A 27237-nucleotide genomic window follows, 5' to 3' on the forward strand; every position below is an offset into this window, starting at 1 on the left:
TGTTGAACGGTGTGGGTGTCACACACACAAGCCCAGCTCACTAACACTAACGATCACATCAACACACCACCTCGGCCGTCTCTTAGAAAATAAAGTTTCTATATCTCTCACACGAGTAGTTTGTACTTATGCCGGGTGTTACCCCCGGTTATCATCAGCACAGGAGGTTTGGTAAGTTACTGTTTTTGTTTTCTAGTCGCTTCTCTCAGTGTGGCGATATCTCCACCGAGCACCACACATCTCGGCTTGAGGTTTTAACTAATCCAGGAGGTTTCCCTTCTTTCTTTCTTACATAAACACCGCGGATAGTGAAGGACTATGATAAAGCTGGGCTTTCTTTGGGGTGTGGGAAGAATTAGAGCGACGTTTGACTAAACTAGCAAGATAGTCAGAGCATAGCCACAGTTAGCTAGCCTAAGCGGCTAATACTTAAACTCACTTTATAGCTTTTAAAAAGTCGCTATCCCCAAATATGAGACATCAAAACACTATAACTCGGGTGTGCTAAGCATTACAATATTTTCAACAACATTAGTAGCGTAAAATAGTTTAGTTTTTAAAAAACTTCTAACAGTTGATGAAACTTTCGTCGTGCTTTCTTTAGCTTGCTAGTTAGCAATTAAACGTTAATAATGGAAACGGTCTAAAGTCGTTAACGTTGCTGATATACATCTTTTTAAACACTCACTGACATTTAAGTAAAGGTTAATTTGTTATTTTTGTCAACAATTGGACGTTTTTTTGGGTTTGGTTTTGCTAATGCGCTAAAGTTAGCTTGATACTTTAATACATTTGTAACCGGCCTTGTTTGGTTAAACTGTTGGCTTGGGATTTTGTGTTTGTATAATAGTTATACATTCAAATGGAGTTGTTAACACAGATTTTCTATTCATCTCTGTAATCTGGGTCCATTCAGTATAAGCTCGTCTAGCTATGGCATCTTGTATAAATGTTTTACCACGACTTAACTTTGGTTTATACAGTCCTTTCTTAAGATACTCACCAAACGCCTTCTGCCCCGTTTACATTTAACAGTTACGGGGTTTCTAGATTAGTATTGTCGTAGGTGTATCTGTGAGATTACTGTGTAGTCACAAATCATTTGCTTAAGTTTGTGTAAAGACGGATTTGTAGATTCACCAGTTTGTTTTGTCGACACTACAAAGATAGTGGACGGTGTGACCGGACAGAACCGTTTTATCCCCTCAACATGGACATTTCACACAGACATTTCCCCCTCTGAACGCTTAGTGGACACACCCGTGATTGAGGAGAATCATTGTCTGTTGTTTGTGTGATCAATTTCTGCAGCACATGCATCTTCATCTTTTAGTGTTTTGCTTCCTGAATGTAATTAGACAAACAGAGTCTCTAGAGGACAACTGAGCAAGAGTGAATCAGCTGCGTTGATTAAGCATCTGAAGTGGAGTTTACCAATTATCATGATGGTTTTTTTCTGATTTAGAGCTTGAAAATACTATGACACTGAATATATTACAGGTGTAATTTCAAGGACATGTCACTAGTATTATTATATAGGACACAGTTTACTTGAAGTGGCAGAACCGGCTGGATTACCTGAGAGCAATATGCAGTGCTCATGTGCCCATTCTTGCAAGCTCTGGCTTATATAAAATTCAGTTTTCAGTTCGCCCTGCAGACCTGACTTCTGTGTTGAAATTCTAGATATGTGTGCACCCACAAAATTTTTGTAGTGTTTTAGCGTGCAATGTCTCTACACCTGCCTTTTCTCGCCGTTGGATTCGTTCTGCCAACATACACCCTTCCTTAGCGCTTCCACAATGGATCCTAAAGATGTGAGACGTGCTGGCACTTGCCATGCACACTATCTTTTGTTTGGATTGAGTCATATCTGGGTCCTTCACAGCTGTGCAGAACTTGCTCTTGGTGTTTCTTATGCAGGATTAGTATTCTCTGCATGGGTGTCATTCGGCCGGCCATGGCCCGCGCATGTCAAATGATGGAGGAATAGGTCATGTCAACTGCTGTGTGCAGCAAGGTCAGCATGATTTTGGTGATTTTTTTTTTTTTTTTTCTTTTTGCTGCTTGTTGCTTTTCGCTGCAAAAATTATATCGCCTATGTTGTGTTCTGATTTTCATTTTCATTTTGCATTACAATTTCTTATTGTTAAAATCCATATGAAACCAAAAAGAGTTTTTCTCTTCTTACTAAATGGACCAAAATATTTAAGACTCATTTTGCACTACACAGACTGTTGTCCAATCAGATGTGCTCTGGAATGAGACGGCAAGTAGTGATTTATGACTCATTGATGACGATTAAAGCCTATTGGCTGTTAAAAGTAAAGCGTGTCTCACCCAAACCGCCCGTTTCAACAGAAATGAAAACTCTGCTTGTCAAGCCATTTAATGGGGTCTTTGATTTTTACATTACAGGCCTAATGCTTTTTTACTGTGTTAGAAAAATTACTTCACAGCTTTTCAAGGAAATATTCAGAATAAGGAATTTCTTTTTGATGGTGCTAGATTAATGTAGTCTAAGAGGCCATTAAATAGACTGTTTCTACAACCTTTCCATTGTTTTCCTGTGTAAACGTGTTGGAGGCTAGACAGATGTTTTTGACTGCTGCACTCACATCACGTGTTGCAGCATCTCGCACATGACGATGCATTCTAATATTGCAGAGCATTTCAGTTGAGTTTAACTAGTGTTGTCACGATACTGGAATTTCCAACTTCCATACAATACCTTGAAAATCATTGATATTCAATACCACAGGGAAAGCTGCTAATTATACTGCAATACAGATTTTTTTATTTTTATATCATAGGTTTTTTTTTATATATATATAATTTTGTTGCAATAGCTTACACACAGCACAGGGGAGGCTTTATTTGAAGTTTTGAACTAAATTTGCAATAAATAAATTGGTAATAAAATAAGCAAATTGCAAACAATAGCACAAATAAATACATTAGTCAAGTCACCTTTATTTATATAGTGCTTTTTACAATGCAGATTGTGTCAAAGCAGCTTTACATTAACTGGTACATAATTTGGCTGCACAGCAGCTCTTAAATAATGGTGTCAATGCAGGTAGATCTGAAGTACTGTTGAATAAATGTCAATAATACTGTTGAATATCAAATGTCAAGTGTCCCTAACTAAGCAAGCCAAAGGCAACAGCGGCAAGGAACCCAAACTCCATCAGGTGACAAACAAGTGGCAAATAGGTGTTAAAATGGAGAAAACAACTTTGGGAGAAACCAGGCTTAGTCACTAGAATTAGAATAGAATAGAGAAACTGAAATAAACAGCTTTAAAGGATTAGTTCACTTTCAAAAAAATTTTCCTGATAATTTACTCACCCCCATGTCATTCAAGATGTCCATATCCTTCTTTCTTCAGTCGAAAAGAAATTAAGGTTTTTTATGAAAACATTCCAGGATTGTTCTCCTTATAGTGGACTTCAGTGGCCTCCAAACGGTTGAAGGTCAAAGTGCAGCTTCAAAGGGCTTTAAACGATACCAGACGAGGAATAAGGGTCTTATCTAGAGAAACAATCGGTCATTTTCGAAAAAAAATGTATATGCTTTATATAAACAAATGATCGCCTTCCAAGTGCTTCCTCCAAAACCGCACTTTTGTATTCTTCAAAAACCTTACGCTGTATGTCCTACGCCTTCCCTATTCTACTTACAGAAAAAATGGAACTGGTGCTGCGTTCGTTCCGTAAGTTGAATTAACACAACACTGGATTGTTTTCATTGAAAAAGTTAAATACAGATTAATGCTTACAATTAAAGTTGAGTCAAAAACAGCAAGTGATTTCCTGTCTTTTGTTCTTTGATTAACATGATAGACAGCAGCAGGTTTGTTAGGCTGCTGTCACTTTAAGAGCTGCACAGATCAAAAAAACAACATGCGTTTTCAACTATTTCTTTCCAAAACTGACTGTTTATCTGAATACTCATCAAGATGGACATTTTGACATAATTTTGTGTGTATTTGACTGTTTAATCGCAGTAAGCCACTCAATTTGGATACGCAATGTTAATGTTAGTTCAGCCACAGGCCCTTTCAAGGAGGTTATCAACAGTTTGCAGAATAAGGAAGTTATGTAGTGAACTGTTGTTGACAAAACACTGCTGTTATTCCTAAAAAAATGTTCATAGCAGCATTTCTATGTAGTGTGAGAGGAGTGTTGTCAAAACTGAGTAATGTAGATGCAGATCGGGTTCTTTGGCACTCGAACACACTCGATTTTGCCTGGGATGTAAACACCTTAACCTGCATTCTGTCAGCTTATTGAAGTGCAGGTGTTACATGTGACAGGAAAGCGTCCTTATAAGTGCATCCAGCCGTGGCAAGTGTTTCACGGCAGGGGAGGAGAAATATATTGCAAACTACACATTTTTAATTTGAGCCAAGAAATGTAATAGTGTTCTCATCTCGTGTGGTTGTAGAAACTTCAAATATGAGAGGTGAACGAGTCCCTCAGACATTTTTAAAGACTCTAAGGTTTGTAATGCTTTATTTAACATCACAAGTTACATGATAAATAGAATGCTCTCTGAGTGAAATACATGGATGCTTACCTTTTGACATCACCACCGGGGATTTTTTTTTCTTTTAAACGTGGCATGTAAATCTGGTTATTTCAATAAACCGATTTTTGGTAGTTGTCAGCGGATTGGTGTGCATATAAACGTGCTCAGTAGAGCTGCACGATTTATCGCACGATACAAGAAATAACATTTTACACGCGATTATCGTTTAAACACGATTCTTAGTGCGATTAAGAAATTGCAAAGGCTGCTATTTTTTTTTTTTATGCGCAGCTTGTCAATGAAGTATGGCTCCAAATGCTAATCCATCTGTGAGTTTGAGTCGCTTATACGTTTGAAAGCATCACATGTCAGACATCTTTCCAGATGCATTTATTAACATCTTGTCCAACAAAAGACAACATTTAACATGTTTTTATTTCAAACTCACTTCATAACGACAGTTGAGCATCCTTCTGTGAGATGATGTGGCTTCTTACACAGAATAAGGCAGTCGTGTGTTTATTAGTCATGTTTAATCAATCAAAGCATTTCAATCTTCTGTTTATTCAGCTACAGCGAAATGATGCGTGTTATCTTCTTCTGCGGCAGTTTCTGCGCAAGAGCGCCCTCTGGCTTTCAGATGGAAAAGCATTTACCATGGATCACAGAGCCGTACAGCTCCGACAAGCCGCGCATAAAATAATCGCAGCCTTTGCCAAATCGCGTGCAGTTTAATCACGATAAATTGTGCAGCCCTAGTGCTCAGTGCTGCTCACAGGGCTTGCTTTGCTGGGTCTCTGGCTTTGCTTCAACATTTATCACTGAGAATCCTTGATATTGGCAGGACATTGCCAGACCTGTTCTTTTAGTATGGAGGAGGCCACCACTTGCCTTGGATCCTCACACAGACCCAGGCCTGTTCACTGGCTTCCTGGGCCCCCGTCACAGTGAGAGCCACTGGAGCTTTGTTCCGGTAGTGATACAGTTGCCCCTCTCTTCCTCTGATGTACTGGGTCTGAATTGGTCATTAAAGCAGCAGATGTTTCATTAGGCTGTGGCTGTATTCATGTGTATGCGGGCTGGGGGCAGAGGCAGTGGGGGTTGCTCTATTGGCTTCTACACGGCAGAGCAGGAGTCACATTTCAGTGGCTTTTAATGAATTTATGGGATGGGTTGAAATGTTTTGTTGGCAACTGAAGCATCACGGTGTCCTCAGAACAGGAAACTTATATTTAGTATGACTTTGATGCTTCATTTGTGCAAGAGACATGACTGACGCATTTGAGCTCAGAACATGGATTGATTTTACATGCTGAATTGTAATGGAGAACAAAGTATGGTGCAATTACTTTTGGGAAATAAGATTTCTTCCCACATGAGTGTTGTGTTACCGTAAAGATGAGTAATAGGAAGCACTTCACACTAAGCTGCCCTTCTGCGTGTACACAGTTAAGTTTTACTCCTCACGTACCTGGGTGGTAAACTTCTACTTGTGCTTAGTTTGAAAAGTGAACAGCTGTGATCCATTTCTCTTAATCTGAACTGTATCAACAGGAGGAGCTGCAAACTACAGTCTGCGAATGGACCATTAAACTTCTGTACGCACATGTAACGCTTATCAAGATGATCACTTTCTTTTCTTTTAAGATCATGATAATTGCCTTTGTTGTTTTTATGCACTCTAGATTCTATTATGTAGTCTAATTGTGCTTAGCAACTATTAATAGTTCTCATTTGAACCTTTTCTGTTTGGTTTTGTGTTTCAGGTAATGGAGGAATTCATCGAGCTGGCTTCCTTCTCTGTGTGGAAATGGTTTTAACAGGCACAGAGTAACATAGAGAGAAACTGTTCAAGCAGATAACGTGTGTTCGAACTATTGCACAACGGACTGAGAAGAAAAACTGAGATTTTTTTATTTTCAATTCTTTTTAACACTACACGCCACCATGCCAAGCTCAACTATTCGGAGGCAAATGAAAAATGTGGTAAATAACTATACAGATCCAGAGAAGAAGGTGAGGGAAGCGACTTCCAATGACCCGTGGGGCCCCTCCAGTTCTCTGATGTCAGAGATTGCCGACCTCACTTACAATGTGGTGGCCTTTTCGGAGATAATGAGCATGATTTGGAAGAGGCTGAACGACCATGGAAAGAACTGGCGGCATGTGTACAAGGCCTTGACACTGCTGGACTACCTGATCAAAACGGGCTCCGAGCGAGTGGCCCTGCAGTGCAAAGAGAACATCTTTGCCATACAGACGCTGAAAGATTTCCAGTATATCGATCGGGACGGCAAAGACCAGGGCATCAACGTCAGAGAAAAGTCCAAGCAGCTGGTGGTGCTACTCAAGGATGATGACCGCCTGAAGGGTGAGCGCTCTCAGGCCCTGAAGACTAAGGAGCGCATGGCACAGGTCGCCACCAGTGTGGGCAGCAACAATCAGATCAGCTTCGGCCGTGGCTCCAGCCAGCCCAACCTCTCCACCAGCTACTCGGAAGAGTACGGCAAGTCTGAGGGTTCACCTGCATCATATCATGGATGTAAGTTTCTTTACTTGTTAACTTACCAGGGATGGAATCCAAACACATTTTTGATGCTAATTGTGGGGTAAAATATGGTAAAAATGCTGTGAACAGTTTGATCCGATCAAGCCAGATATTTAGCCAAAACATGTAGTTAAAAAAAGTAATAAATATGCTAGTGACTTGAAAAATTCAGGCTGCAACAACTAATTGATAATGAAAATCATCTACAGCGAATGTCATTATCGATAAGTCACGTAAAACGTCCGCCAATCGTGTCAAATTAAATTGAATAATGCATTTCTATGGGCAAAATGCATCTAAAATGAAGAGAGTGAGTTGCTGCAGCAAAGGTACGTGATCCAAGCTGCCAAAAACATTATAATTCTTTATTTTAAGCTTCAAGCTAATGCATTAGTGCAATGTTTAACATAGCTTGCACTGTCAGGTGCATTGACCGATCTCTGTGCTGTTTAAAGTGTGATATTTCTCTTTTGCACATAGCTCTTTTGCATATAGCATAGATAAAGATATATTCACTATAAATGTTTTCATAGTTTTTGTTTGAAGGATAACATTGGGCAGGATGTGGAATATTGTGTTTTGTCAATAAAAATTGGGAAGAAAAAATGTTTTCCCCCTCCATCCGATTAATCGAAGAAATAATCTGCCAACTAATCATCTGAGTATTTGAAATGCAATTTTTCTTTTCAGTTTGAACACAGTGCTCACTCTGTAGAGCTGCATGATTCTGGATAAACTGAGAAACACAGTTCTCCCATGATTCTGAATAGAGAACTAAAAAGTACTGGAGTATCTGATATGTTATTCATGTAGTGTATATAAAAAAATTTTTTTTATTAGATTTTAATGAATGATTCAATGAGTCCTTCACAAAAAAAGACCACACTTGTTTAATTACTGGATGAATCAGTATTTTTGAACTGATCTCTTGAATAAATGAGTCATTAGCTATGTTTCCATCAACATATTTTTATGCAGATTTTGGGGTGTGACATGAAAAGATGCTGGATGGAAACATCTAGATGCATGTAATGCACATTCTAAAAATGTGCATTAAAAAAATGTATGTGCTCCATTGAGGTGGACATGAATTGAATCCAATAAGAAGACGTGCATAAACTTCAATGTGAACACATTTACCAAAAAAAAAAAAAAAAAAAATTCCCTTGCTCGAGATGAACTTTTAGCAATTATTCGTGCAGCTCTATCACACTATTTATACTTCAAAATGACATGGAATAGTGCACAAATATGCAAATTTGTGACGTACCTTCATTGTTCTCATTGAGGTCCCTCTAGAACCCCAAAATTATACTAATGGCTGATAGAACATTTACACAAAATCATAGCAAACATTGCAGCTTTTGATCAAGCATTATGAAAAGAAAACTTCTGGACCTGAATAATTATTGACACTGGTAAAGTATTTTCTGATCCATTTTATAGGTGAATAGGACTTTAGTGATGGGCATTTGAATTTTGTGGAAATGTATTTTTCTGCACTAATCTGCATACTCAGATTTCACGTGGACTTAGTTATAGCTCTTTTAAAAGTGTATTGTATGTTTCTGTAGCACATTTAAACAGATTTGAACAAAAGTAATACTCCACAAGTTTACCAGATTGTATTCAGGCTAGTTTCAGGATCAAGAGGTTTTTGTTTTGTGCAGCAGTTTTTTAATATCGCTGTAACTGTGGAACTAAAGCTTCTTGAAATGCTGCAGGCTGCATTGTTCTTGAGGACCATATTAAGCCCTTTACCGACAGTAATAGGTTGGTAGCCTGCTGATATTTTCCCTTTATGTCTGAAATGTTGCTGTTAATGGCAACAACTAAATCTGGGCTGGTGCTGTTGTAAAGGAGTCAACTTTGTTGAATTCATTTTGAAACACTCGGCACACCTGGAGCTTTGACCACATGGGGCAAATTCTTTACACTGCAGACCAGGAAACTGCTTGTCTGCTGTTACCCTGCAGGAGATACATCCTCTGTTGTGCCTCCCTGCAGCACTGACTGGCTGTACGTTTGCCCTGGACAGCTGCGTGCCGTCCATGCCCCACCCCTTTCCCTGAGCTCGTTACAGGAAGACAGAATTCCTGAATTCCCAGAGGTCTTTTGCTCAGCCCTGTGCTTCAGGGAGGAAGCTGTTTCTCTCCCTTTTTTCCTACTACCCCCAGCCCAGTTTTATACAAGATTTGATAATCTTGAGAAAAGTCAGCCAGTGTATTTTAATCACCCAGATGGTGTAAAGTTAGAAATCTTAATGTCCTTTGTCTTCAGTTGCATTTGTAAGTGTGTTGGATTGAACAGAATGTAGTTGAAAATAAAGAGTGTGTGGGGAGCTTCATAGCATGAAAGAGTATGTAAACAGCTGAGTCATAAAAAAAAAGGAAAATTAGAAGAAAAGCTGATACGATAGCAGGAGTGTTTTGCATTCCAGTCCTAGTTTCCTAGTATTGTTTCTCCAGAAAGTGTAAATGGGCTTTGTCAAATGTAATTCACACTTCAGCAGACTGTGCTAAAAATTAAGATTTGGCAGCAAAGAACATTTTGTCTCAATGAAATTTGGATATTGTTTTTGTTAATTTCAAGCAGAAGCACAATATCAAAATAGTCCTGGGGCCCTAAACATAATAACCTAAATACCCATAATAGGCTTTTAAAAAACCATAATAATCTAAATGAATAATGTGGATCGAAGTACTTCCTAAACATGTTGGTAAGTGTGCTCTCCAAAATTACTAGTCATGCATTTACATATTACCCTAAAAATGTTAATGCAAAATGATAATAAAATTTTGCAACCAATTATAGTGTCTTTTTTTGGAGTTACTCATAAAATCCTTTGCAGTTTTACAATCTTTCAAATTTGTCATAGTCCTGCAATTTTGCGATATGGAAAACTTCATGTGAAATTACTTTAACTGTATTGTTAATGAAGTTTTCATGATTCATATTTACTGAGAGACTACTTTAATGTTTCACAGGACCATTTAAAGGCTAAAAGTTGATTAGATATGTAGGTGAGCTGTATAATCAAACTATATATTTGTGGTAATTTATATATAAAATTAATTCTAAAATCTAGGGCTTTCAAACGATTAATCGCGATTAATCGCATACAAACTAAAAGTTTAAATTTGCCTAATATATGTGGATGTACTCTGTGTAATTATTAAGTACATATAAATGCAAACACATTCATGTATATATTTGAGAAATATTTACAAGTATATGTATTTATATTTTTATATAATTATATATAAATACAAATATTTTGTACATAAATATTTCTCTTAAATATATACGTGTATTTATATATGCATATTAATTACAGTACTCACACATATATTATGCAAACAAAAACTTTTATTTTGTATGCAATTAATCGTGATTAATCGTTTGACAGCAAAAAGTTGATGTCCATTTCCTTTAGTAATAACTTACATGCTGTCAACAAGTGTATTACTGTTCTAGTCAAGTGAATGTGACTGCACTGCTTATGAAACAGCTGATGGAAACCTTTCTAGTTTCTAAATTAGAAACCTATTGACATGAAGTCATTTTAATATGTCAAAACAAGCATTCTTCCCCCTTTCTGCACACTGTATACTTTCCGTGATTGTGTTGCAATGTTATTTTTAACGTGTCCGGGAGATGAACATTGTACTGAAAACATGTCCATTGTCGGTTTTATGCATATAAAAAACTTTGTGAGATATTCACAGGTTCTCATAACCAAATGAAAGCATTCAAAATGATGTGATGCTTAGTAATTTTCTTTAGTCCCAAGTTTGGTTGCGGAGCAGTGGATGAGACCCTCTTGAGATTCCCTATTGGTTTAATTGGCTTTGTCCTTGAGCTAAGGAAAGATCTTGCCTTTATGTCAGCCAGCGTTATACATCTAAACTTTGCTCATGTCTTCAAACCCCAAAAACATTGGCGCCTATTTTAGTTTTTGCTTGATCATTAAAAATTATTAAATGAATGTCAAACAATGTTAGACAATTATTGCCTTTTATCAGGATCTTGTCAACGTTTTGAATTTGAAATGTTTTTCAGAATATAAATGAGACTGCATAGTACTATCAGTCAAACATCCATCTGTTTCTCAAATAAGAAAAACTTCAGTTTTGTTGTGCATAGCCTTGATGTCAGCATATCTGATGGACAGAACCATAGTTATTAGTCAAATGATGAGCCAAGACTGTTTACTGAGACAGTCACTGACCGTCTGGTTGCACAAAACGGCAAGCTCTAATCTGATCGGGTGCTTTACATGTCAGTCAGCCTCTTACTGTCTAAATTTTTGTTTTTTTGGTCAGAATAAGCTAAAAAAAAAAAAAAAAAAAGTGGATTAGGCTTTTCAATAATCAAACATTTTTCTCAGTCAGTCTGTGAATAAAAAAATATTCTTGTTTTAAATTTTGATTCTAAGAAACTGACGTTGAGCCACGCAGTTTGCATATGAGTCATATTTCCACATTGGCCCAATAAGGGTGGCGTGGTGCGGACTGAAAGCACATGTGATGTCATCTGTGATCTCACCAAAGCACCACGCCACCTCATTTCCCCTATTCGCCTTCACTGCTTTTCCCACAGAATCTCAAGCCCTTTGGTCGTAATTTCCATTCCCTCGAGGGTTAGAAACCGGGAAGCTTGTGTTTCTGAAGGCACTGAGAGACTCCAGGTCCAGTGTTTCTTATCGTTACTGAAGCGATACATCAAGACTCGGCCTAATGGCTGTCAGAGATCTTATGGATCACAGACGAGCAGTCTATTGATTGATGCCGCTTACAACAAGACCGCCTAGACTAATGATGGAGACTTAAAACATCAGAGCCTTAACACAAATGCACAGTTCTTTTTTCAGACAGTTGTGGTTGCTTTGAACATAGTGTTAATTCTAGCCTTCTGACCTGTACTTTGTAAGGTGTTTGGCTCTCAATGGCCTGTGACTGCTTCACGTGCTTCTGAGATGCTTGTTTCCTAAGCGCATGGCTTGCCCTAATCCAATCAGTATAGGAGGAAGTACTCTCATCTGCTGATTTAGCAACAAGCTTATAATCAGCAGGCTGTTGTGATTTACCCAGCATGCAATGGAAGTTTGGCTTCTTTCTTCCGGCCTGATAGCTTTCTCATGGATGTTTATTCAATGTTGAACTTTGCTTCTTTTAAATAACTTGAATGACAGACATAAAGTTATTAATAAGACCAGTTGCTAGAAACTCTTACTTTTTGTTTTTTTTGTGTGTTTTTTTGGGGGGGGGGGGTTTATGAGTAACTGATAAAACCTGTTTGGCAGTAATTAGGCCGATCCCCGCCTTATGATAACCCAGTCGGGTGTGGTAGCAGTGCAATGCTTGAATGATAATGGCATTGTATCTGTGTTTTGTCTGTTTCAGCCACTTCTCCCAATGCATCTTCAGAGTTGGAGCAAGCTAGGCCTCAGACGAGTGGAGAAGAGGAGCTACAGTTGCAATTGGCTCTTGCCATGAGTCGAGAGGCTGCCGAGCAGGTGCAGTACATCATGTTTTCTAACATCACCTTCTATGTGACGTGCCACAACCACAGCCAATCTTAAGATTTGTGATGTTTAATGTACAGTTATGAGTAGGGGTGGGAATTGCAGGGTACCATACAATACGATCACAATACATGCAGGGTTGGAAAAAGTCATGGAAATTTTAAATTTTAAAATGTCAATTTCCAGGCCTGGAAAAGTTTGGGAAAAATTAATTAACCCACAAAGTTTTGGAAAAGTCATGGAAATTTGTTTCACAATCTCCGTATATTCGAATATAGTTGATAATATTAATTAAATTACAACAGTTAACGTTCGCACAATCCGTCACGTGACGTTCTCTGCGTTGGGTAACGCAGTTTCAGCTAACTTTAGTATTATGTAGCAATGCCAGGGAAATGCAGATTGTTTGTAAACACGCTCTTGACGGACGTGCATGACCGTTACGCTCTCGCTTTTGCAACGCCTCACGTGAGCGCCGCGTTTTTAAGACGCTGTGTCAAGTTAAAAGAATTTCAACTTTTAAGGGCGCCGTGCAGCGTCGCGTCTGTGACAACTCACAGGTATCGCACACCGGCTGCGATACATTAGGAAACATTAGGTCATGAAATTTTACTAAAAGTCATGGAATTTTATTGGTAAAAATGTGTACGAACCCTGATACATGGCTCATGATAACAATATGAGGATATAGCGATTCTGCAATAATCAATATATTGCTAGATAATCCTATAATGATACATCACAAGAACTAACTATGAAAACAAAATGTCAGTGAAAAGGTTGTGCAGGTTTTCTCTCTTTTTGAAGTCCAAACTATTAGAAAACGGCACACAGTTTTTGTCTGTAAATTTAAATTAAACATTTTATACTTATACTTTTTAAAAGCTTAAACTTTTCTTTGCTTGTAAACTGACATTTAGCCTAAGTTAACTTCTTATCAACTTGTTTTACATAAAAAAATTACCAACCTCTTTTATTTAAACCTGGGAGCATCTCAGTGTTTACCAGCTTCCTTAAAATAACCCTGGGAATAGTGTTGTCAAAGGTACTGACTTTGGTATATTAAAATGTTAAAAATGTGATGATACCAGCATAACCTAGCATTTGAAGTGCTTTTGAGCGGATTCTTAAACGCCTCTGATTGGCCATTGTGTTCACATGCTCAACATATATGTCTGTGATTGGCTACAATGATCAATGCTTCCAAAACATATTGTAAATAGACATTTTTGATGCTCTTCACTGAGCTCTTTGATACACACATTTGAAAGCAGGCGTCTATCAGCAGATCCCTGATATATCAGCCGATAGACGAATCTGCTGATAGACGCCTGCTTTCAAACGCTCCTGTGTGCATCTGTGTAAGCGCTCTGTGAAGAACGTCAAAGATGTCCTTGTTTGTCACATCAATGGTATAAAAGCCTAAGTGCATCCAGACTTTAAACTTAAACGTTCGGGGCATCTATTATTTTACTCACACTGCTGTCCACCATCCTGGTAAAAACCTCTTTTTCTTAGGTTAGTTAACTTATGTTCACGTTTCCCTCATTCATGTGTTGAGCGCTGCCTTGAAGTAGCGACGCTGGGAGCAGGGAAATCTATTTAGACAGAGTTTAAATATCGATATTTGGCGCCAGCATAACGTTTTTCGTATCGCACAAAGAGCGGCGATATATCGCCCTGTCGATATTTTGTCCCACCCCTAGTTATGAGTAGGATTTTGGAACAGTGAGATTTCATGGTTGTCGGGTCTTACCTAAAAGCACAGAGGTACATTAAAGAAAGCTTTTATTGCTTTTGTATGCTGCAGTGATATATTTTTGCAGGCCAACCCAGAAGATAGCATTACCTGGTTCCTTCAATTAGTCGTTACGTACTTTGCAAGAGCACAATTACCAACAACAGAGGTCCAGTGAGTAGATGTGTTTGTCTGTTGCATGGTGTTTAATGTCCCTGACAACCTCTGTAGTCCCATTTAGCCACTTGTTAGCAGCTGCCTTTTTCAAGACAAAAGCTTTAATAAAATAACTGATGTGTTTTATGTTGTAGAATAAAACCTGAAAATATCTTGAGCTTGTCTTCACCACGGACCTTTATTCAGGCATTTAACCAAAAACCTATTCAAAAACCCCATTGATTTCAGGAAGATGGATCCAGGACTGTTAAAATGCTAACTCGTTTCTGAAATTTGGCCTCCAAAAATACATCATCCCTGAAGCACTTTATTAAGTTGCACCTGCTCTGGACATAGTGTGAGGCCTTTATACAGCATCAGTTTTTTTTATTAACTTCTGTGCATCTTTATGAACTCCTCCACATTAGAGCTCGAAATAACTTATTTCAGTTATTAGCTCTGGTTATTTTCACTGCTTTTTAGTTTGCTTCAATATGCATGAACACCACTCCACCATATTGTTTCACCACCCAGACAAGCAGCACACAATTTCAGAGAATGACTTGCTCTAATGGTCCACCATTAGCAAAATGATGAACATAATCAAATGGGTTACTGCATCAAATGTGGAAAAATATGTGACAGTGTATTTTTTTTTATTTTTATGTTTAGGCCAGTATTTGTCACCATAATATTTGATTTTCTAAAAGTTCACAGCTTTGAATAGCTGATTCAGGAATGTACAGATTTACCTTACTGTGCCTCCCACACACCTGCACTTTTTACACATACTAACCAGTTAGTTGTATTTTTAGGCAATGGTGATAGTTGCTCTATTTCTGGGAAAATTGTTCATTTCTAATTGCAAGCTGGGGGCTTTTTCATTACACAAAAGCTGCTTTCACTGTACGTCCATTTCATACTTCCAAGGGTGCATACTTCAAGAAATGGGAAATATGACCTTATACTGGCTCTCTCTCTTCCCAATTACAAATTACACAAATCCGCATAGTTGTCCTTTACTTGCAAAGTCGGGCCAGTCCAGAAAGAGGATATTGTTTAGGAAACTTACAAATTAGTGTGGAAGCCATACAACCACATAACTTTCTCACTGGGATTTAAAACCGCATCTTGCACGTCTTATAAAAGTGATGAAGTGGGGCAGCTGATAGAGTAGGAAATATAATGTTCTTGGAAGCTCGGATTATGCTTGGGACTCATCAGCGAGTGCTGCTCCAAGAATAATGTGAAGGAATTGTGTGTGCATGCTTGGACATCTGGGTTAAATTTCCAAATGAAAGAAAAAAAAAAACAAAAAAACAGGCATGTTGGTGCTGGTGAGGAGGGGCTCGTCTGAGAGCGAGGTGTGCAGTAGGGATTTCCTATATTTCTGTGTAGCACTACTGGCCCTCTTAAACCTCACTGTACCAGTTAGCATATGGTTGTCAGGTGTCAATAAAGGGGAATTCATTCTGAGTTCCTTCTCTGTCAGGCAAGCTAGGGGTTATTTCATGAATATGAATAATTGTATGAGACAGTCAGATGTCCCAGATTTGTGATCATTACGAGGTGAAGGGAACCGTAGAGTTCTAACCGCTGATATAATGAGGCTTCTAGTGAAATGTTGAAGAGCATTGCTCATCTCAGACTTTTCTGCTGGGTAAACAATGTCCTTTATCTGTTGCATTGGCCTCCTACATAAATCATTCTGTACAATCATTCTCCATATTACGACTCTACACTAAGGCCCCGTTTACACCTGGTATTAAGATGCATTTTGGTCGTTTGGATCACAAGTGGACAAGGGAGACACGTTCCCATTTACACCTGGTGTTTTAATTTGTCTTTTTTGTCCACTTTCAACCACTTCTGTCCTGATTTTTTTCAAGGGGAGGGTCTATGGGTGGATAAATGGCAGGGTTTTTTAGGTCTTTCAGTCTAATGGACAAAAAAAACTCACACTTTACATAATAAACGCGCCCATGATGGCGGAAAAACTGCATCAGCTTTCATTTAATTATGAAAGCTGCCTACCAAGGCCTGATTTAGTGTTTTAAGACTTTGAATAAGATCATACCACAGAGAAGTCAAATTATAAGTAATTTAAAATGCTTATAACTCAGGCCAGATTCGACTTACTTTACCTAACCTGAGAATAATAAATAAGATTAAAGGTACACACCACAAAACATCTTGAAGTGGTAAAAAGTGGACAGGCTTAAATGTTTTAGACCCCATTTACACCTGTATAGTGTCGTCAACTTGTGATCCGATCAACCAAAATGCGTCTTATTACCAGATGTAAACGGGGCTTAAAATTCAGAAAAATATTAGAAACTTTCACGGATAAACGTTTTGAAATTTTTAGTTAACCCAACCTTTGACAGCACTAAACTGCAGCAGCCCTGATTGATCAACTTATGAATATCTGATAGTTTTCAGTGATTTTGAATATTTTTTTTTTTTTAATTGCAAATGAAAGTGAAATGCTCAAGACTGTATTTTACCAGACGCAATATGACCGCTTTAGCAAAAGAAGTCCCATTTTCTACACAAGCCTATTGCCAGTTGGTAAAGCCATTGCCACACTGCAGCTGCTGTTATTTTTAAGTTTTATAAATGTATAATGTTGATTATCAGCCAAAAAAGTTACTATATTGGTGGTGTTTTAGTACATTAGTTGAACCCTACAGCTGATCACTTCAGCTTGAAAGGTTTAATTGTCATGAATATGGCTAACCAAATGCAAAGCTATTTACTGCCTCCAAATTAACATAGGGACTAGATTACAGCCTATCTTTAGTTGCTTCCTACTAACATACTTTACATTTCTCGCTTCCTTCCTGTCTCCTCTGCCCTTTGAAAGCAACCCGATGAGGAAACAAAGTGCCGGGTGTGTCTCTTGGTTTTCTAACACAATTGAGTTTGGTTTCAGTGTGTAATTTTGTAATCTTCAAATTTTTTACATACCTCAGTAAATGAATTATGATGCTGAATCATGATGAATCACAGCAACAGGGCGGCAGGTTCACGCTGTGATTCAGCAGACGGCATGCGCTCCATAATGCATGCGCTATAACATGTATTCTTTTGTGTGTCTGTGTGTGGTTGTTCAGGAGGAGAGGATGCGTCGTGGGGATGACCTACGGCTCCAGATGGCTCTGGAAGAAAGCCGTAAAGACACCAACGCAGGGAAAGTGGCCAAGAAGAAGAAAGAGGTAGGTGTAGGCTCTCAGCACTTTAACTCATCAGTAGGCCTGAACTGAATCTGTGGCCACACAAAACTCTAGTTTATACATCCCGCACCTCCTGCATGTTCACTTATTAAGGGATAGTTCACCCAAAAATTGAAATTCTCTCATAATTTATTCAACTTCATGTTGTTTCATGCTTTAAAACCCCCATGAAAGTAAACTTTGCACCATATTCAAACAGAGTAGAGCAGAATTCTGATCATATTTTCCTTCACAGTCAGGGGAGAAAAATGCACTGATTCTGTAAAGAAGTAGAAAAGACCTTTTTTCAGTCACCATTTGGTTTGTTTTTAGGTTTAAATTTATGAATATATAAATGTACACTTACACCACAGTTAAAAAGATAAAAGACCGAAAAGTCTGTTATGCACATTTATTTGATCTAAAATACTGTTAAATATTATTACTTTTTAAAATAATTTTCTATTTGAATATATTTTAAAATATAATTTACTCCTGTGTTGGCAAAGCTGAATTTTCAGCATCATTACTCCAGTCTTCAGTGTCACATGATCATTCAGAAATCATTCTAATATGATGATTTGCTACTCAAGAAACATTTCTCATCACTGTTGAAAATCGTTGTGCTGCTCATTTTTGTAGAAACTGTGATACATTTACTGCCACTTTTGATAAAATCTAATGCATTCTTGCTGAATAAAAATACTGAATTTCTTAAAAGGATATTTATATATTTTAGGGCAACAATTTTTTGTAATCACTTTTTTACCTTTATTTTTTTTTAATTGTCTTATGTGATTCTGACTTTAGTGTTTTACCACAAAACTACTTTTAGCTAAGTAATGCAATCAGAAAACTATTTCTTTAATCTCTTTAATTAACAATTTTTTCTCCTTTTTTTCCCCTTGCGGACTTGTTTACTCATAATGTGAGTATTTATATTCAGATCGGCTACCAAGTTCATGTTCACTGTAGCTGATGTGATTGCTTTGGATAGTAGGATGTATCTTTGGGCACTAATCTCAATCATTGTGTGTTCAGCCTCCACAGTCTTCTCTGATGGATCTGATGGACCCGGTTCTCGAGGGCCCTGCCGATCAAGCGGCGGACCCTTGGGGAGCAGGTGCTGCAGCAGCAGGCCCCGCCTCAGACCCTTGGAAGTCCTACGGTAAACACAGACACACACAAAATATAAATAAGATTGTAAATATCATGATGATGCACTTTTGGTTGGCCATTATGTTTCCTAAAGGGTCGTTAGATTTGTTTAACTGTCCTTCCTGGTTTTGTGACCATTTAAATAGAGCATTTTATCTACATTTTTACTGTTCTTTCATTTAAACATCTGCTTAATGGCAATTAAATAGATTGAATGATTTCTCTGGGGAAAAAATCAGTTTTAAACCAATTGGTGCAAATATATAAATATTGAGATATATTATGAATATTATCAAATGGATGAGGAAAATATATTGCCCAGCCCTAACACTCAACACTATTTTTAGTTTTATCATCTTGAAGGCTGGCACACACACAACACTAGCTAGTTTCGCAAGTAAACACCCTTAACGTACAAGATCACATTTGTCCGTGGCTAATAATAGCACAGTTTGAATCAGCGTCCTGCTGTGCTGATCACATTAGGCTGTATCCCAAAAAAAAAAGTGCCAATTTAAGGCAGATTTACATCTAATTTTGTCACGTATAAAAAACATAATGCTTAGGATGTGAAGACAACCTGTTAACCTAAAGCTCCCTTTTCTTTTATAGCCCCCCTCCCCTCACAGGCTCTATTTCATAATGTTGTTTGGGCCTGTAGCTCTTCATGGCAGCTCAGTAATGTAGCTAGGCCGGTAGTTGTGCATTCCAGTGTGGACAAAACAAAAGAGACTCAGTATTCAGATCTGCACTGGTAGAGTGAGCACAGAGTCTGTAAAAGGATTCCTCTTCGAACAGCCCAGTTCTCGCCTAATCTCTTGCAAATGTTCTGAAAATTTAAGTCAGACTAAAGTCATGAAGCACATGGAGAGGTACTAAGTAGATGTACATGTCTTCTGGAAGAGCAAATGGCAAAAATGGACAATTTGAACACTGTATTTTTCATAATTGGGTCACATTCACTCCCATTTAACTTTGTCACCTGTCACACTTGTTTGTAAAATAGAATTTCTCTTATTGTTTCTGCTGTTTTTAATATAATTAAATGGGTGCAAATTACTTTTTACAAATTACAAAAGTCAGCATGAAATGGAAATTTACACCATTTTTCTAAATGCATCTTAGTAAACGAGCATGTTTCTTATTCTTATTTAAACTTTTAATCATTTTTTTTAAATCAACTTTTAGTCAACTTGACCTTCCAGTGAAATGACAGACTTCTCTCTGGTGACTTTTGCTGGACTTCTCCAATAAATAAGTCCACTTAAACCTATCTTAAACTTACATTTAGATCAGACTCCATCCAGTCAACAAGTGGATAGAAGTACTTGCCCTATGTTTTTTTTTTTTTTTCTTTTTCTTTTCATAATCCATTTCACTCAGATGTACATCACAATACGGAAGAAAAGATCTGACGCTACTTCCATTACATTGTGACTTGAATATCAGACTAGGATAGTAGCAATGATTTTTTTTTTTTTTTTTTCCTCATTGTAGTGTTAATTAAGATGTCTGTTAGTTAACACATCTGTGTGTATCTTCCAGGTTCCGCCCCAAAGCCAGCTGCTCCTGTGGATCCCTGGGGTCTTCCCAGTGCCTCTCCCTCGGTCACTCCTCTGAAGAGCAGTGACCCCTGGGGGTCGACCTCGGCTCCTGCAGCTGCTGATCCCTGGGGCCCAATGCCTGCCACCCGCCCCAAAGCTCCTGCCACAGGTGAGCTCTGAAAACTGAAGTTTGAAATGTATTTCTGTGTTACATTGGGGAAAAGACCGCTCTCTTATTTTGCATTCATAGATCTTTTTGATGTCTTGTACATTAAAAATGAATGGCTTTCTTTATTTTTAATCCCAACCATCTCATTTCCCTCAGTTGGTAGCTTTGATCTTTTTTCCACACCAAATGGTACTTCCAGGGAGGACCTCTCTGAGTTTGACAGTCTTCGCTCTTCAGCACTGACAGGTAAACACTGACCACTACTACTACAGTTTACTAGGGATGCCTCGAAATTTTGGCTACTGAAAATGTTTTGGGAGGGCCAAAATCAGTGACCAAAACAGATGTTTAATTCGCGCTTCTCCGATGGCACGTTTTGACTGTTTAGCATCCGTTTCATGCACACAATGTGGATAAGCTAAAACAGTTAAACATGTCAGCTGTGTGGGCACTAGCTCTGGATTGACAATATTCATTTCTCGATTTTAATCTGTAATATGGGTTCTTAGATCTAAAAATCTTTTAGTCTGTGCTGTTTTCTGTTGATGTGGAGCTTGAACAAAACTTCTCTAAACATTTGTAGCACGCCAGCCATCCAATAATCGCAAAAAGCTTTGTGCTTTACTAGGGCTGTGACGGTGGCAAATTTTTACTACCGCGGTGGTAAATCACCAACTATATATATATATATATATATATATATATATATATATATATATATATATATATATATATATATATATATATATATATATATATATATATATATATATATATATATATATATATATATATATATATATATATATATATATAGCTTACCGAATATATGTGTGTGTTAGACTTGCGTTTCGCCGTCATCCGTCATTTTGATGGACAGGATCGTAAAAAAAAAAAAAAGACATTTATTAATAAGACATTTTATTCACGAACTTACAGGATAAGCAAATAAACAAACATGAATAAAATAAAAAAATGTTGAAAGATACAGTAGCTTACCGAAATCTGTATCACATCAGTTCAGTCAGTGTTGCCAACAATGTCACCTAACATCATACCTCAGAAAAGCCATTCGTTGACCATAAGTTTTTTTTTATTTTTCTTGCTGACTATAAGTTTAAGCATGCATAAGTAACTTTATCATTATACAATTTACTTAAACTGGGTACTCGTCTCTGTGTAATCAAGCGCATCATTTTCATTTTATTCTGGAGAGTGAACTTGCGCTCTGCTGCCACACTGGAGCGCACTCACCACCTACTGGACAGGGGTGGGAATTACAACAAGCTTACATACAAACTACATAATCTGTCAAAATGACGGACGGGCTGCAGATTTTTTTCCAGTCACTGCTAAACAAATTCCACTAAAGATGGAAAATTTTCAGTTAATGCGATCTCTGAGATGTATAAATATATATTCTATATGACGTCACACTACCGCCGTTGACACTCCACGACCGCGGTGGCGCGGTTGTCATGCCTACCGTCACAGCCCTATGCTTTACTATTAATGTTACTTTTAATATGAAGCAAAGTGTTATCTTGAAAATTCTGTCAATTTTATTATGAAATAAAATAAATGTTGTTTTGGCGCTCTTTTAATATGTCGTGACAGATCGCTGTGCACGAATCAAGCGCACGTGAACCAATCATCTCATCTCCTCTTTACTACTATTACAGCACAAAATAAACATCAGAGGGTATGCTGAAGGATACATTACATCTTACCGAAATTAATTCTGCCTCATGTATTCGCTCAGAGTTTCGACCGGGGAAAGACATCAGTAAAACAGCTTGTAGGCTATACAATGTCACTTAACGTTACATTTACCTCAAGAAAGCTATTCAGTGTCCATGAACTCATTAGATAGCTAGAAAAAATAACTCTTGAGAAGAGCATTCCTGAAGTTTCAGTTTCAGCCCGGAATTTTCATTTCGATGCATCCCTACAGTTTGCTAGTTTTAAGAAGCTTGTCTCTTGTTGGGAATGACATTAGCATGTGATGTTTTTCACTTCCGCAGGTGATGGTAGAGGAAGTTCTGCCTTGCCATCACAGACCAGCTTGTCTGTAGGCTCAGATCTGTTTGACGTACCGAGCGGCCCAACCAGAAAAACTCCAGAGTCTTTCCTGGGTCCCAATGCTGCTCTTGTCAACCTAGACTCTCTGGTCAGCAAGCCTCTCCAGCAGCCTCCAGTCTCCAACCCCTTCCTCGCTGCAGGTACACTTCACCAATAACATGTTTCATTTGACCACATTTACAGGGTTCCCTCGGGTCCTTAAAAAGTCTTTAATTCAGTTTTATAAATTTTAAGGTTGTAAAAAGTCTTAAATATCTTAATGGTATAAGAAATGTCTTAATTATTGTTTTGAGAGGTCTTAAATTTTTTAATGGAAACGAAAGGCACTAATTGATGTGGTCCAATGCGATTTATGCATATTTAAGCCAAAATGCGACGCTGTTGCACATTCTACAGGCTCACACTTTCAGAGCATTTCACAATTAAAGCGCATTTATTTGTGCTTACTGATCTGCTGTTGATGAATTATGTTTACTTTATGGTTTTTATTTTGTAATATGGCTGGAAGTAGTAAAGCATAGACATTTCAAAATCAGAGTCCTATGTATTTCAGGCTTATTTTTATTAAAAACTCCTGCATAATAATGCATATTGCTTACACAATAAACATAGATTTTACAAATGTCACAATAATCTTGTCTTTAAACACATTTTTATTGTATCAGCAAAATCTAATAATGCTCAAGCTCTAATTCCTTTGAGTATGTATTGATATTTTGGTGGTACATAAACCAAACTTGCATATTACATAATACTTCTTATTAGCAAAACAGGTAGTTTAAAAGCTAGTTTAAAATATGCAAGTCATGTTTTAAGTCCTTGTTGAGCAGCCTGTTTAACTTAGTAAAGGTTTTTGAGATGCATTATTTTGAGATTGTATCGATTTGTTCTAAATGGGCATTTTATTTATGCAGGTCTTAAAAAAAAATCTTACATTTGGATTTTAAAAGCCCTTATTTAGCATCTCCCATTGGTCTCGTTTCAGCCTCGGGAGCAGCTTCAGCTCCTGCTCCTGCACCTGCCACTCAAATCAACCCCTTCCAGGTGAACCAGCCACAGCCGCCTACCCTCAACCAGATGAGAGTCAGTCCCATGATGGGCCTGAGCGGTCAGGGCTTCAGCAGCATGGCCCAGAGAAGCAACGATCCCCTGCCTCTGTCCTCAATGCCACCAGTCGGTCCCATCTCAATGGTACCCATGACCGGCATGGCTCCTCTTGGGCCTGTGGGCCAGATGATGCCAAACATGGGGATCCCAGCATCCATGTCCATGCCCCAGCCCCTCATGAGCGGAGGGCTGCCGCCCACGGGCGCAGCAACGCAAGCCGGCGGCACAACCAACCCCTTCTTATTGTGAGGAACAACATAGGCTGCCTCCCCGAAACCCACACAAATCTCTCTCTTATCCCGTTTCTATGCTATAGACAACATAGTCGGTTGTGTCCCCCCCCCCCCCCCCAAACCGGTGTGCTTTTTTGAGACTTTTGGGAGTATCAGTGGTGTTTACAGGTTTTACACTGGCAGGTGATTCCCTTCCTCTCCTGTCAGAGATTGGTACCATACAGCGATTTGGTATTCTTTTCTAAATTTCCTCGAAAGAAACCATCAGCGATACAGCGTCTCTCCCGTTCAAAGGGGTCCTGTTTTTAACTTCTTTTTTGATGGCTTACTTTTCTTATCAGAGGCTTGAAACTAGGAGTACTGGTTTGTCTTAATTTTTCTAATTTCTAGTCTTTCGAGCAGCGTGCTAGATATAAAGCTAACCCTTTTAATCCAAGCAGCCTGTACGTTCTACGCAGTGCATATACACTATGTGTATTTACAGTACGCTTAAGTAGACAGTTTAGAGGACTCTCTATCAGTTTACATGGAAATGATTTTGATGTTCCAAGCAGGGATTTTGCACATGCTCTGATTTATCTTCCTTTGACTGTTTGCCCACCGTTAGTCCTTAGTGCGAGAATGATGGGAAACCGTTAACTAAGGCACGAGCAAAGAGCGAGTCTGTGAACTGCATGTGTGAATGCTTTCAAACCTGATGCATTGAAAGATGAACTTCATACTGAAGTGGAGAGTTGTTCTTTCTTCCTTTTCTTTTTTAATGCACGACGGGGAGTTGGTTTGCATATCGTAATACGGCTCAACTTTTATACCGAAGCCTGTTTTTTACTGCTTTACAATCCCAAGACGTAGTTTATTGGGTGAATGGGTTCTTTCAATTCAATACGGCTCACTATTTGCACAGCGCAGCTCCATATTTCCACAGCTAATCGATACTAATGATTAGAATTCATCCGCTTAGCTTCTCTGTGAGTATCCAACAACCTGAAATGTGATCATTTCAGCTACGTTTTCTTTTTTATTTATGTATGCGTGTGCGTGGATGGATGGAGCAAAGGGAAACGGGAGGAAATGTGTGTTCATCTTCATCAGGTCCTAATGCATCTTACTGTTATAACCGACAGCTGTATCACTAATCACTGCTTCCTAATGCAATCCGTTCATGTACATTGGAGAAAAGTATATCAAAGCTTGTCGTTAACAAAATCCTCAGTTCTGTATGGAAAGCTAACTTCCTTATAGTGTTACGAGAATGAGCGGAGATGCTGAGACAGGTTATAGTGTGGGAGGGATCCCGTAATGGATTGTATGATCGATTTTCTAGTTGTTGTTTTTTTTCTTGTTGATGTTGAATATGTGGTATAAATGTATGTTAGGGGTCATATGCATTTTTCTGCAGCTAGAAACCTGTGGTTAAATGGCATTCTGTATTCAAATACTGAGTTTATTTTGGTCACGGTTTTATCATAAGTCATAAATGAGACTTAAACTAGACTTTGAATCGTTTGATATCACAATTAACAGTCAATTTATAGCAAGAACACCTAGACTTTGGTGTGTCGTGTGGCTTGCTATGTCTACACTTTTTAATTCAACCAGTTAAGCACAAGATGGCAACATCTGCCACTGAATAGTAGTAACCAAAGTGACTCTGCTTGTCCTTTTTTAAATGCAGAGCTGCGTTCGTTTTCTAACTGACTACACGTTTATCTCTCTTCAATTGTTCCCCTATTATTATTATCATCATCATCAATATTACTGCTTTTGTTTTCTTGATTCCTGCTAGAGAATGGACTCTACGGTTTCTCTCATCTGTGAGCTAGTGACCTCTGCTGGAAATATTGAGGTAGTACTGCCATGTGCAGCCTTGTAGCAGAGCCTGGGTGTGTTATGGTCAATAATCTGCAGGCATACTCAGGCATTTTGGGGGGTGGTTGTGGCTAAGAAAGCTTTAAGATGTATGTAATGCGCTTTTGGTGGACGTGATGGTTTAAGCAGGCTCTATTCCTGCTAAACGAGACTCCCTGCTAGTGAACATCACTGTAATCGATTATGCAGACTAGTTTGACTTTCGAATCCATACGATATCTAGCTGATTTCGTCTCGGCCATCTTGTTTATCTGTTACCGTGTATCACTCGTTCTTCTGTTATTATGTACTCATTATGCATTTATTGTGGAGGACTAACCTTGTGAACATGCATAACATTTTATTTTTCCATGTTATTGTGTCTGTGTATTTACCAAACTGTCTCATATTACTGGGAGCAGGCTGCTTTTTATGGATATGTGCTCAACCTGTTGGCATTATAACTGTATAATATAATTTATCATCTGTTCTATTGTAACATATTGTTGTGTACCTTATTTCTGTGTAATGGTTTTGTAGGAAAGTCACAGGAAGAGTGATTGTTTTATTGCCATCTAAACCACAGCAAGTGATAAAGGACCTGTAGCTGCAGTGGTAAAACAAATAAATTGTATCAATGACTTTTGATCTGTCTTTTCATGCTGCCAGTAAACATGCCAACATCACATCCTGTTATGGTACCAGATACAGGGTTATTTTAGTATTAAGCTACTACTATAGTTTATTAATATTTTGAATGTTTATTTCATATTTGCTTTTTTTATATAGTCATTGTTTACATTTTTATTTGTTTTATTTTAGTATATCATAGCAAAATGAGAACTAGCCAGCAAGGTTTTTTTTTTTTTTTTTTCTATTAAAGGGTTAGTTCACCCAAAAATGAAAATTCTCATGTCGCCCTCATGTTGTTCCACACTCGTAAGACCTTCGTTCATCTTCAGAAAACAAATTAAGATATTTTTGATGAAATCTGAGAGCTCTCTGACTCCTCCATAGACGGCAAGATAACCACTTTCCAGGTCCAGAAAGGTACTAAAGACCTCAAGATAGTCCACGTGGACTTAATTTGCATTGAATGGACTGAATATCTTAATTTGTGTTCAAAAGATGAACAAAGGTCTTACGGGTGTGGAACGACATGAGGGTGAGTAATAAATGACAGAATTTCATTTTTGGGTGGACTAACCCTTTAATGTTTATTGTATTTTAAGTAATAAATGTTTTTTGATGGTTTAAGTTTTAAGTATAAAAGCCCCAACTGTAAGTTAATCTTATCTGTTGTTTTGGGTCAAAAATAGGCATGGATGATATCTGCAGATTGGTATCAAATTATGGACGAGCCAGGTTTTTTCAGTCAG

General features: G+C 38.1%; 1 protein-coding gene across 3 annotated transcripts; it reads left to right on the forward strand.

Moving 5' to 3' along the window:
- epn2 (epsin 2) lies at positions 1 to 26514 on the forward strand. Of its 3 annotated transcripts, none has more exons than XM_067382367.1 (9): positions 1 to 171; positions 6300 to 7075; positions 12487 to 12599; positions 17619 to 17720; positions 18759 to 18885; positions 20421 to 20588; positions 20745 to 20834; positions 22613 to 22810; positions 23656 to 26514. In XM_067382367.1, exons 2-9 carry the CDS (start codon positions 6481 to 6483, stop codon positions 24024 to 24026), a joined length of 1764 nt encoding a protein of 587 aa, XP_067238468.1. In that variant the 5' UTR covers positions 1 to 171; positions 6300 to 6480; the 3' UTR covers positions 24027 to 26514. The 3 variants fall into 3 exon arrangements, with proteins under 3 accessions (XP_067238468.1, XP_067238470.1, XP_067238469.1); XM_067382369.1 differs by having other exon boundaries at positions 18768 to 18885; XM_067382368.1 differs by lacking the exon at positions 1 to 171 and adding an exon at positions 5240 to 6131.
- The last annotated feature ends 723 nt before the right edge of the window (positions 26515 to 27237 follow it).

Source organism: Chanodichthys erythropterus, chromosome 3 (genome assembly GCF_024489055.1).
Source record: "Chanodichthys erythropterus isolate Z2021 chromosome 3, ASM2448905v1, whole genome shotgun sequence".
NCBI lineage: Eukaryota > Metazoa > Chordata > Actinopteri > Cypriniformes > Xenocyprididae > Chanodichthys > Chanodichthys erythropterus.

Bases quoted from the DNA above. Each gene is read 5' to 3' on its own strand.
- epn2 (XM_067382367.1), top strand. From the start codon at position 6,481: ATGCCAAGCTCAACTATTCGGAGGCAAATGAAAAATGTGGTAAATAAC. The intron at 18,886-20,420 runs GTAAACACAGAC...TGTATCTTCCAG, and splicing joins AGACCCTTGGAAGTCCTACG to GTTCCGCCCCAAAGCCAGCT. The intron at 22,811-23,655 runs GTACACTTCACC...GTCTCGTTTCAG, and splicing joins CAACCCCTTCCTCGCTGCAG to CCTCGGGAGCAGCTTCAGCT.